The sequence below is a fragment of the Schistocerca serialis genome, chromosome 4, assembly GCF_023864345.2.
Source record: "Schistocerca serialis cubense isolate TAMUIC-IGC-003099 chromosome 4, iqSchSeri2.2, whole genome shotgun sequence".
Classification (NCBI taxonomy): domain Eukaryota; kingdom Metazoa; phylum Arthropoda; class Insecta; order Orthoptera; family Acrididae; genus Schistocerca; species Schistocerca serialis.
Window position 1 is genome coordinate 785,008,452 of NC_064641.1, and position 12,370 is coordinate 785,020,821.

At 42.6% G+C, this 12,370-nt stretch overlaps 1 protein-coding gene across 1 annotated transcript in view; it reads right to left on the reverse strand.

Annotated features, from left to right (window-relative positions):
• Positions 1 to 12,370, reverse strand: part of LOC126474764 (protein-L-histidine N-pros-methyltransferase-like) — a 37,729-nt gene that overhangs the window by 8,054 nt on the left and 17,305 nt on the right. Inside the window, exon 2 of the mRNA XM_050102241.1 lies at positions 1,723 to 1,904. Within this exon, the coding sequence (XP_049958198.1) occupies positions 1,723 to 1,904 (182 nt within the window). The remainder of the gene's footprint in view (positions 1 to 1,722; positions 1,905 to 12,370) is intronic.

Here is a 12,370-nt window from a genome sequence, read left to right on the forward strand (position 1 = left end):
AACAAGTACACTATGTGATCAAAATTATTCGGACACCTGTCTGAAAAGACTTACAAGTTGGCACCCTCCATCGGTAATGCTGGAATTCAACATGGTGTTGGCCCACCCTTAGCCTTGATGACAGCTTCCACTCTCGCAGGCATATGTTCAATCAGGTGCTAGAAGGTTTCTTCGATAATGGCGGCCCATTCTTCACGGAGTGCTGCACTGAGGAAAGGTATCGATATGACTTGGTGAGGCCTGGCATGAAGTTGGCGTTCCAAAACATCCCAAAGGTGTTCTATTGGATTCAGGTCAGGACTCTGTGCAAGTCCGTCCATTACAGGGATGTTATCATCGTGTAACCTCTCCGCCACAGGCTGTGCATTATGAACACGTGCTCCGTCGTGTTGAAAGATGCAATCGCCACCCCCAATTTGCTCTTCAACAGTGGGAAGCAAGAAGGTGCTTAAAACAGCAATGTAGGCCTGCGCTGTGATAGTGCCACACAAAACAACAAAGGGTGCAAGCCCCCTCCATGAAAAACACGACCACATCATAGCACCACCGCCTCCGAATTTTACTGTTGGCACTACACACGCTGGCAGATGACGTTCACCGGGCATTCGCCATACACACACCCTGCCATCGGATAGCCACACTGTGTACCGTGATTCGTCACTCCATACAATGTTTTTCCACTGTTCAATCGTCCAGTGTTTACACTTCTTACACCAAGCGAGGCGTCGTTTGGCATTTACAGGCGTGATGTGTGATTTACGAGCAGCTGCTCGACCATGAAATCCAAGTTTTCTCACCTCCCGCCTAACTGTCATAGTACTTGCAGTGGATCCTGATGCGGTTTGGAATTCCTGTGTGATGGTCTGGCTAGATGTCTGCCTATTACACATTATGACACTCTTCAACTGTCAGCGGTCTCTGTCAGTCAACAGACGAGGTCGGCCTGTACGCTTTCGTGCTGTACGTGTCCCTTGACATTTAGACTTCACTATCACAACGGAAACAGTGGACATAAGGATGCTTAGGGGTGTGGAAATCTCGCGCACAGTCGTATGGCGTAAGTGACACCCAATCACCTGACCACGTGGGAAATCCATGAGTTCTGCGGAGCACCCCATTCTGCTCTCTCACGATGTCTAGTGACTACTGAGGTCGCTGATATGGAGTAGCTGGCAGCAGGCGGCAGCACAATGCACCTAGCATGAAAAACTTATGTTTCTTGGGGTGTTGGGTTGTTTGGGAGGGAGGAGACCAGACGGTGAGGTCATCGGTCTTGTCGGATTAGGATGGGGTAGGAAGTAGGCCGTGCCCTTTCAAAAGGAACCATCCCGGCATTTGCCTGGAGCGATTTAGGGAAATCACATGATGGCCGGACGCGGGATTGAACCATCGTCCTCCTCAATGCGAGTCCAGTGCGCTAGTCACTGCGCCACCCCGCTCGGTCTTTGGGGGTGTCTGGATACTTTTATCACATAGTGCATATTTCCAGATAAAACTAAATTCCAGGGTTTTAATTAGTACGTTAAAATTTCACTAGATAGGTACAAAAAGAAAGTCTGCAAAACTGACATTCAGCACTGGATCTACATTTTTCTTATCACTACTCAGAACACATTTGACTATAAGCACTGGAGAAGAGGGGTCGCAAACAGTACTGTGCCAATTATAAATAATGTACGGTATGTGTAATTACTAGTGCGTTAACCGTAGTAACTGGCACACCTGTCTCGACGTAGTGATGGTAGGGCAGCACGAGCGCGACCAGAGCGCGCCCCCCGGGCCTGAGTGTCTCTCGCAGCTGCCGCAGCAGCGTCAGCGGACGGTCGCAGCGGTCCAGCAGGTTCAGCGCGCTAATCACGTGTGGCCGCAGCTCCAGGTACGGCCACTCGTCCGCCTCCACCAGCCTACGGACACATTGAACACAATAATGAAACTAGAAAAAAAACACAAGGAGGAGGGACGTGGTTTTGGAGAGGGAAGGGGCTGGAAAATCATTGTGACCTATTCACGAAGAGAACACGGTAAGTGCCATTTCGTGATTTCCCAGAAACTTCAGTCAGTGGAAGACGGGTCAAAATAATCGAAGGTGTGTCTCTGCTTATTCGTAGATACTCGACCGTTTCTGAGAAAACTACGATCAAAGGCTGACCGGGGTGGTCGAGCGGTTCTAGGCGCTACTATCTGGAACCACGAGACCGCTACGGTCGCAGGTTCGAATTCTGCCTCGGGCATGGATGTGTGTGATGTCCTTAGGTTGGTTAGTTTTAATTAGTTCTAAGTACTAGGGGACTGATGACCTTAGAAGTTAAGTCCCATAGTGCTCAGAGCCATTTGAACCATTTACGATCAAACTTTTCGAGGTACTGTGCCTTTTAGAAAGTAAACACGTCGACCAAAGTGGCTAGCGTCGCGGCTTCATACTTTTGCGCCCCATGTTGAATATCCGATTACTAGTTTTATTTTTGTTTTTCATTAATCTACCCACGTCCGTAGAAGATTACTACACAAATGCTTCCCAGTGTATACTGAAATAACGTTGTCGTTTTCGTCTACTAATTGTATGTCTGCTAGATGAATTAAACAAATACGATAAATGAATGGAAAAATTATTTCAAATTGTTTTCTGTGAAATTCCTGAGTGAATTTTGATGCTGCAAGCGCCAGTTTTTGGAAAAGCTATCCGTTACGCGTAGTTTGCCGCGAAATTATTGCCAAAGCGTGAAATCTTCAGCAATGTTAGCGACGTTTCTTTTCAGAGTGAGATTAATAGGAATAAATGTCGCTGTGACAAAGTTGCCTTCTCGCGATGCTCATGGTGTTCGGAATTTCTGCTTCGAATGTTTCTACGATCAATATCACCCAGGCGATTGCACTAAATCTCCCTGAAGAATAAGAATAAAATATAAGAATTAATAATGAAATTTAAGAATATGAGGAGTTAAAAAAATGGTAACCCCTGAAAATACAAAACACACTTTATTATGTCATAAACGCATGACAATTATTGTGAGACCCAGTTGTAATTTTACATTTAATGTAACTCCCTTGTATCCCCTAACCTGATAAGAAACATTCGTTTAGTAACCTTCTACGGATATGGGTAGATAAATGAAAAAATAACATAAATGAAAACAGTAATGGAGTTTCGAACACGGGACGCAAAAAGTGAGAGACTGCGATCCTAACCACTATGCCACCAATTGGGTTAGCTTATAGCGTGTTAAAAAGCATTTAAGTATTTCGAAATTGTTTACGGTCGTTATCTCACAAAAGGTCAAGTATTTACGTATAAGCTGAGCCACGTGTTCGCTTATTTTGACTCCTTTTCCACCGAGCGAAGTTTTTGGGAAATCGGGGTATGGCACTGCCATCTTCTGCTCTTCAGACAAACCCTCTCCACATTTGTCTCAAGTGATCTTCTGTAACCAGTACAAAACTCTATCAGTTCACTGATAGAACTGGAACGAAAAACTAATCTAATCTAATCACGAGGCCTAGCGGGTCAGATTATCCCAACTGTACCACCTTCAGGCATGCAGCTACCAAGAAACACCTGGAGACGCAGCAACCGCATCGCAACTAAACATGCAAGATTTGTGTCAAAGCATCCTTTTACAAATCGAATCTTGCACACAGCGCTATGACTGTGTTGTGGTGGAATGAATGACCAACAAGAAGATTTGAAGGAGACTGAAAGCACTTAATGAAGGCACTCACATCAATGTGCAGCAGCCCCTTGCAGTCAGAGAGAAAGATCATGACTTTCCCAGAGGTGGCGTGCACGGCTTTGGATTTTTGCTGTGAGGGTGAATCCATGTGTCTCCATGGTTGAATATGACGCTTACTCTCTGGCTCAAAATGATGACGCCATGTTTCATCTCCAGTGACAATACGAGACAGCAAACGGTATTCTTCAGCGTGATACCGTTCCAGTCGCTGAAGTGATGCCGACATTCTGTTTAACTTCTGTTCCTCCGTCAGGCTGTGGAGGACCCATTGCGCACAGATTTTCTGGAACTTCAGATGCTCTTCCATCATGGCATCAGCGGTACCGTGACTGATGCCGAACCTTTCTGACGGCAGCATCCACCACAGCAATGACAGAAGGGTTAATGACACGACGAGCCCGCCCTGGCCAACTGCTGTCTTTCAACGACACCCGACCTTCTTGAAATCGTTTATTCCATGCAAACACACGGACACAAAAATGGCTCTGAGCACTATGCGACTTAACTGCTGAGGTCATCAGTCGCCTAGAACTTAGAACTACACTCCTGGAAATGGAAAAAAGAACACATTGACACCGGTGTGTCAGACCCACCATACTTGCTCCGGACACTGCGAGAGGGCTGTACAAGCAATGATCACACGCACGGCACAGCGGACACACCAGGAACCGCGGTGTTGGCCGTCGAATGGCGCTAGCTGCGCAGCATTTGTGCACCGCCGCCGTCAGTGTCAGCCAGTTTGCCGTGGCATACGGAGCTCCATCGCAGTCTTTAACACTGGTAGCATGCCGCGACAGCGTGGACCTGAACCGTATGTGCAGTTGACGGACTTTGAGCGAGGGCGTATAGTGGGCATGCGGGAGGCCGGGTGCACGTACCGCCGAATTGCTCAACACATGGGGCGTGAGGTCTCCACAGTACATCGATGTTGTCGCCAGTGGTCGGCGGAAGGTGCACGTGCCCGTCGACCTGGGACCGGACCGCAGCGACGCACGGATGCACGCCAAGACCGTAGGATCCTACGCAGTGCCGTAGGGGACCGCACCGCCACTTCCCAGCAAATTAGGGACACTGTTGCTCCTGGGGTATCGGCGAGGACCATTCGCAACCGTCTCCATGAAGCTGGGCTACGGTCCCGCACACCGTTAGGCCGTCTTCCGCTCACGCCCCAACATCGTGCAGCCCGCCTCCAGTGGTGTCGCGACAGGCGTGAATGGAGGGACGAATGGAGACGTGTCGTCTTCAGCGATGAGAGTCGCTTCTGCCTTGGTGCCAATGATGGTCGTATGCGTGTTTGGCGCCGTGCAGGTGAGCGCCACAATCAGGACTGCATACGACCGAGGCACACTGGGCCAACACCCGGCATCATGGTTTGGGGAGCGATCTCCTACACTGGCCGTACACCACTGGTGATCGTCGAGGGGACACTGAATAGTGCACGGTACATCCAAACCGTCATCGAACCCATCGTTCTACCATTCCTAGACCGACAAGGGAACTTGCTGTTCCAACAGGACAATGCACGTCCGCATGTATCCCGTGCCACCCAACGTGCTCTAGAAGGTGTAAGTCAACTACCCTGGCCAGCAAGATCTCCGGATCTGTCCCCCATTGAGCATGTTTGGGACTGGATGAAGCGTCGTCTCACGCGGTCTGCACGTCCAGCACGAACGCTGGTCCAACTGAGGCGCCAGGTGGAAATGGCATGGCAAGCCGTTCCACAGGACTACATCCAGCATCTCTACGATCGTCTCCATGGGAGAATAGCAGCCTGCATTGCTGCGAAAGGTGGATATACACTGTACTAGTGCCGACATTGTGCATGCTCTGTTGCCTGTGTCTATGTGCCTGTGGTTCTGTCAGTGTGATCATGTGATGTATCTGACCCCAGGAATGTGTCAATAAAGTTTCCCCTTCCTATGACAATGAATTCACGGTGTTCTTATTTCAATTTCCAGGAGTGTAATTAAACCTAACTAACCTAAGGACATCACACACATCCATGCCCGAGGCAGGATTCGAATCTGCGACCGTAGTGGTCGCTCGGCTCCAGACTGTAGCGCCCAGAACCGCACGGCCACTCCGGCCGGCACACACGGACACGTGACATACTGTGTTCGCCATACACATACATAAGTGTACACGTACCTAAGGGTAATGTGAAATGAAATGGTATTGTTTACACCGTCTGTTGAATTTCATATTGTTTCCTTATTTATGGAGGCCCGATGATGCCTAGTACGAACAGGTGAAACACGTTTGGTTACAAACAAAATAAACATTTATTACAAAAGATGGAGGCCGGTCGAAGTGGCCGTGCGGTTAAAGGCGCTGCAGTCTGGAACCGCAAGACCGCCACGGTCGCAGGTTCGAATCCTGCCTCGGGCATGGATGTTTGTGATGTCCTTAGGTTAGTTAGGTTTAACTAGTTCTAAGTTCTAGGGGACTAATGACCTCAGTAGTTGAGTCCCATAGTGCTCAGAGCCATTTGAACCATTTGAACAAAAGATGGATTTGTTCTTATCTACGCAATAAGCATAACAACATCATAATTAACTCTCGTACGGAGCGAAGGAAAGCAAAATTCCTGTATGTCTCCGCATGCGCTCTAACTTCTTTTTCTTACGATTCCTATTTTTGCCACATAATACGATGCAGGCAGTAGAATTGTTGCACACTGCACTTCGAATATTGGTTCTCCAAATATCCCACCATTTTTCTCTGGAACATATGCCTTTCATTGAACGATTCCCACACGTTTTCTGAGTATCCGTACCACACTTTCGATGAAACATACCGACCTGTTCGATCCAAGCCTTCCGATCTCTCGATCCTCTCGACTTATGCCGTCAGGTCCATCTGATAAGGAGTCAATACACAGAAGCAATATGCTAGAATAGGGCACACTCAACTAGAGTCTCGTAATGCAGCTTTCGAACATATGCGATACATTGGCACCCTTGCCGCACCTCCTAATACTTATTTCATATCTTCATAGTTCATACCGCTCTGTAGTTTCTCTGGACGACCTTTACCGTTACGATGGAAAGGCGAACACAATAGGCAATGAAAGACTGACCAGACTAGCATTAATCACTCGTTTCATTGTAGAAAACTGACCACAATGACACAAGTGAAGATTTAATTAGAGAATACAATGGGCAATGAAAGACTGACAAAACTAGCGGCAACATCAGTACATAGCCCTCTTCCTTTTACAACAGAATATTTAAATGTCATTGCAAGAGGAGGAAAAAAACAAAGATTTTACTATAGTTATCAAATGAAGTTTTGTGGTGATTATACTCGTACATGCACATAAATAAATTTAATGTTGATTAAGAAAAGTAGTCACAAATTTGAATTACATCAAATATATATTTAAATAATTAATTATATAAGAAGTCCATCTTTCATGTAAAACGAATACCTGTTTAGATGATATATCTATCTAATCTTCAATGAACACCCTGATTTTATGCGACATGGATAGCATAAGGGAATAATATTTTCATTTTGTTGTGGTACATTAAAATATTTTAATTAAATTGGTTAACTCATTTTACAATTTGCCTGCTGCCTTCATGTGAAGACAATTGTTATATAAATCATTCACATAACGATTATTTTTACTCATGTCCTTTTGTTTAGTAGTTTTTATTCTTTTTCAAATGTTCTATAATTGCCATCAAACAGTAATTTTCTAATTTTTAGAAACAATGATATAAAAATTGTTTTCATTACTTTTGTAACAGTACTTATCTTGAGTTTGGGAATATTTCTTTATTTCTTGGTCTGACAGTATTTAATTTTAATGTTGGTTTGAGGAACATTCCCAATATGCTTAGTTCAGTGATATTTACATCAGATGGTGGCTAGTGATCAACAATATGTACTATGCATCTGTGCATAAACAGTGATATATCATGACTTCAAGTTTTATCAGAAGAACAATGTTCCACTGTGAAATGTCTTATTCATAATATCTTGGAACAGTGAGTCCAACCATCACAACCACAGAGGATTTCTGAATGAAGAACATATAAATGACAATATATGTTGTATTGTGGAGGAGTTTATTAGCATTAAAGAGTGTATAACTATGATATTACGAATAAATACAAACTCTTTATGAGGTCGCTTATATCAGAAGTCTAGTTGAAATCAATGTGTAAAGCAATGTTAAGATCCTAAAACTGCAGCTCACAATAACTGTGTATTCAGATTTAAATAAATTTGATTGCTATAGTTTCAATCTGACTTTCGAATCAATAATCTTGTTCTTGATCACTTAAAGAAACTGAAGAATTTTGATTAAATGAAAGATACTTTACTGAAATTTGATGTTGAATTGAGAAACTTGAGAAGCTTTGATGTGCTGAAGGAATTCTGACTTGGTTTTATGTAAGCTTTAAATTTAAATACAAGAATGTAGTACGAAGAAAGATAGCTATTGTCAATAGAGTTTTGGACCCATTTAACTTTACAAGTTATTCAACACAAGGTCAAGATTCTTCTCTGTTATAGTGAGTCTTGTATTAGATGACAGCTGTGTTTTGTTAGCAAAGAGGCAATACTTTATATTAGAAATTTAATTTGTCTGGCAATAGAGTGAAATTATATTACCAAGTAAAGAAATATTTAACTTTGCATTGGGGTATTTGTTATATATACGAATACATGTCACACTTTCTTAAGAAAAGCTTTTCTTGCTTAATTTTATGGACGAAATACTATTTGTATGAAGTTCTCCCAAAAGCAAATTGTCTGCAGAAAATTAAAAAATAAATAAATATGTTTTCAGAATAAATAAAAAAAACATGAGCCTTTTTAAAGTCCTCTTTAAACCTTGGGTAAAATCCTGGATACATACTTAAGAGTCTTCGCTTACTTCTGTACATAATTTTAATAGTCACTATACAGAACACGTCACATGAATCAACACTATATTTACAAAGGCTACTTCTACTGCGAGCAATGGCAGCTAGTATAAACATTCTGGAACGGCACGACGTCAGCCGACTTTCACTGACCAAAGAGGGTCAAGTTAAAGAGTGCAACTAATAGTCTATCTGTATGGTATTAGCCATATGGCATAATCAGTCTGGCGTCAGGTGTCAAAAGGGTCAGAAATGCTTTGGCAACATCGGCAATTGTTTATTTTGTATAAAAATGGATCAGTTCATATTAAATGTTGGTATAAGAACGGAATAAAGCGACGAAAAGTTTTTGAACGTTAAATACTGCATTTGGCGAATCTGCTATGAGTAAAACAAAGGTTTTGAAGTGGGATAAGCGTTTCGAACAAGGCGGTTCATGAAGATCACGAGTGCCCTAAGCTCTCCAGCACATAATCTGCTAATGAAACTGTGGAAAAAATGAGAGAAATAATTATTAACAGTCACTGTATCACAATCAAATAAGTTCTGGATGATGTTCTATACCTATTGGTTCATGCCGTGAAATTTTGTCGGAAGTTTTGGGCATGGAGGATATGACAGAAAAGTTAGATTCGAAATTATTGAAGTTCGAAAAAGAAACCATCGGAGAATGAAAGTTGCTTAGCTAACAACGATGCAGAATTACTGAAACGTATCATGAACGTAATGGAACATGGGTTTACGGGTATTCAGTCGATACTAAGTCTCGATCGTCAGAGCGCAAGCATTTTGGATCGCCAGGATCGAATAAGCTCGACAGGGTGAATGTGAAATGTTCAAAAGAGCTCGGCAGCTGCGGCGAAATGTGAAACATTCTTCGATTCTAACGGCTTTGTGCACCACGAGTTCTTATTATAGGGTTGAAAGTGCAATACGCAGAGCTACCTACAAGTTGAACGCCCTTTGCGTGAAGCAATACGAAAAAAAGACTGGATTTGGAGAAACAATTCATACTTTTTGCACCACTGTATTGTAGCTGTTCACGCTGCTTGCTTGTTCGTGAATTGTTGGCCAAAAATATAAAATTAAACTTTACAGAATTAAACTTTACAGAAGCTCTCCTCGCAGGAGAGCGTCTGTAAAGTTTGGAATGTAGGAGACGAGGTACTGGCAGAAGTAAAACTGTGAGGACGGGACGTAAGTCGTGCTTGGGTAGCTCAGATTTTAGAGGACTTGCCCGCGAAATGCAAAGGCCCCGAGTTCGAGTTTCGGTCCGACACACAGTTTTAATCTGCCAGGAAGTTTCAGTCTACAGGGTGATTCAGTTGCCCCTTCCGATCAATTTTATGCAACCCGCAAAGCATTCAAAAACCACACGCGAAATTTTGGTATATCCTCGCTAACTACGTGCTAACTATTATTTCTACAGAAAAAATGAACTGCATCTTTTTGTAGGTAATTTAATGTGGTTAAATTGCGTACTGGGATACGTTTTCACTGGAGAACACGGTTTTCGAGTTATTCACGAGAAACGTGTTTGAAGATCACTTTTACGCGTTTCTATTGGATAATTCGAAAACCACGGCCTCTAGCGAAAACGTATCCCAGTACAAAGTTTAACTACATTAAATTTCCTACAAAACAGTCCTGTTTATTTTTCCTGTAAGAATAATAGATGAGTATAGGACAATATCAACAGCAGCAGAAAATGGTTAAACAGGATAAGGATTCGTTACGAATAGGAAGTAGTTCAGAGAGTAAGTTCCCGTGACCAGTTCAGTGAGAGGGTTATTCTCGTCATAATAGACAGCAAACCAGCAACGACAATTTCTAGTATACATGCCGACGTCAGAAGCAGAATATGAAGAGACAGAGAAAGTATATGAGGATATTGAACAGGTAATACAATAAGTAAATGCATATGAACATCTGATAGTCATCGGAGATTGGAATGCGTTTGTAGGGGAAGGAGAAGAAGAGTTTGTTACAGGAGAATATTGTCTTCGTAGTAGGAATGAGAGAGGATAAAGACTTATTGAGTTCTGCAATAAATTTCAGCTAGTAATAGCGAATACTCTGTTCGAAAATGCCAAGAGGAGGTGGTATACTTGGAAAAGGTCGGGAGATACAGAAAAAATTCAGTTAGATAACATCATGGTCAGGGAGAGATTCCGAAATCAGATACTGGATTGAAGGGTGTACCGAGGAGCAGATATAAATTCAGATCACAATTTAGTAATGACGACGAGTAGGTTGAAGTTTAAGAGATTAATCAGGAAGAACGAATGTGCAAGAAGGTGGGATATGGATGTACTAAGGAATGAAGAGATACGCTTGAAGTTCTCTAAGGTTACAGGTACTGCGATAATGAATAGCTCAGTAGGCAATACATCTGAAGAGAGCTCTAAAGAGAGCAGTCACAAAAGTTGGAAAGAAAAATATAGGTACAAAGAAGATAACTGCGAAGAAACCATGGGTAACAGAAGAAATACTTAAGTTGATCGATGAAAGAAGGAAGTACAAAAATGTTTTGGGAGATTCAGGAATACAAAAATAAAAGTCACTTAGGAATGAAATAAATAAGAAGTGCAGGGAAGCTAAGATGAAATGGCTGCAGCAAAAATGTGATGGTATCGAAAAAGAAATGATTATCGGAAGGACAGACTCAGCATACAGGAAAGTCAAAACAACTTTCGGTGACATTAAAAGCAAGGGTGATAACATTAAGAATGCAATAGGAATTGCACTGTTAAATCCAGAGGAGAGAGCGGATAGGTGGATAGAATACATTGAAGGCCTCTATGAGGGGGAAGATTTGTTTAATGTGATAGAAGAAGAAACAGGAGTCGATTCCGAAGAGATAGGGGATCCAGTATTAGAATCAGAATTTAAAAGAGCTTTGGAGGACTTCAGATCAAAGATTGGATCGATAACATTCCATCAGAAATTCTAAAAGCATTCGGGGAAATGGAAACAAAATGACTATTTACGATGGTGTGTAGAACGTATGAATCCGGCGACATACCATCTGACTTTCAGAAAAGCATCGGCCACACAATTCCAAAGACAGCAAGTGCTGACAAGTGTGAGAATTATCACACAATCAGCCTAACAGCTCACGCATTCAAATTGCTGAGAAGAATAGTATACAATAATGAACAAGAAAATTGAAGAACTGTTAGATAACGATCAGTTTGGATTAGGAAAGGTAGAGGCACCACAGAAGCAGTTCTCACGTTGCGGTCGAGAATGGAAAGAAAGGCTAAAGAGAAATCAAGACTCGTTCATTGGATTTGTAGACCTGGACGAAGCGTTCGACAGTGTCAAATGGTACAAGATTTTCGAAATTCTAAGAAAAAGCGGGGTAAGCTATAAGGAAAGATGGGTAATATAAATATGTACAAGAAACAACAGGAAACAATGTGACTGAAAGACAAAGAACGAAGAGCTCGCACTAAAAATAGTGTAAGGCAGGGATGTAGTTCTTCGCCAATACTGTTCAACATTGCTGTCCTCAGTGAAAAAAAGAAGAATTACAGATTCTGATGAATGTGATGAACAGTCTAATGAGTACATGATGTAGATTGAGTGTAAATCGAAGAAAGACGGAACTAATGAGAAATAGTAAAAATGAGAACAGTGAGAAGCTTAACATCAGGGTTGGTGATCACGAAGTATATGAAGTTAAGGAATTCTGCTGATTAGGAAGCAAAACAATCCTCGGTGGTCGTACCAAGGACGACACAAAAAGCAGGTTAGCAC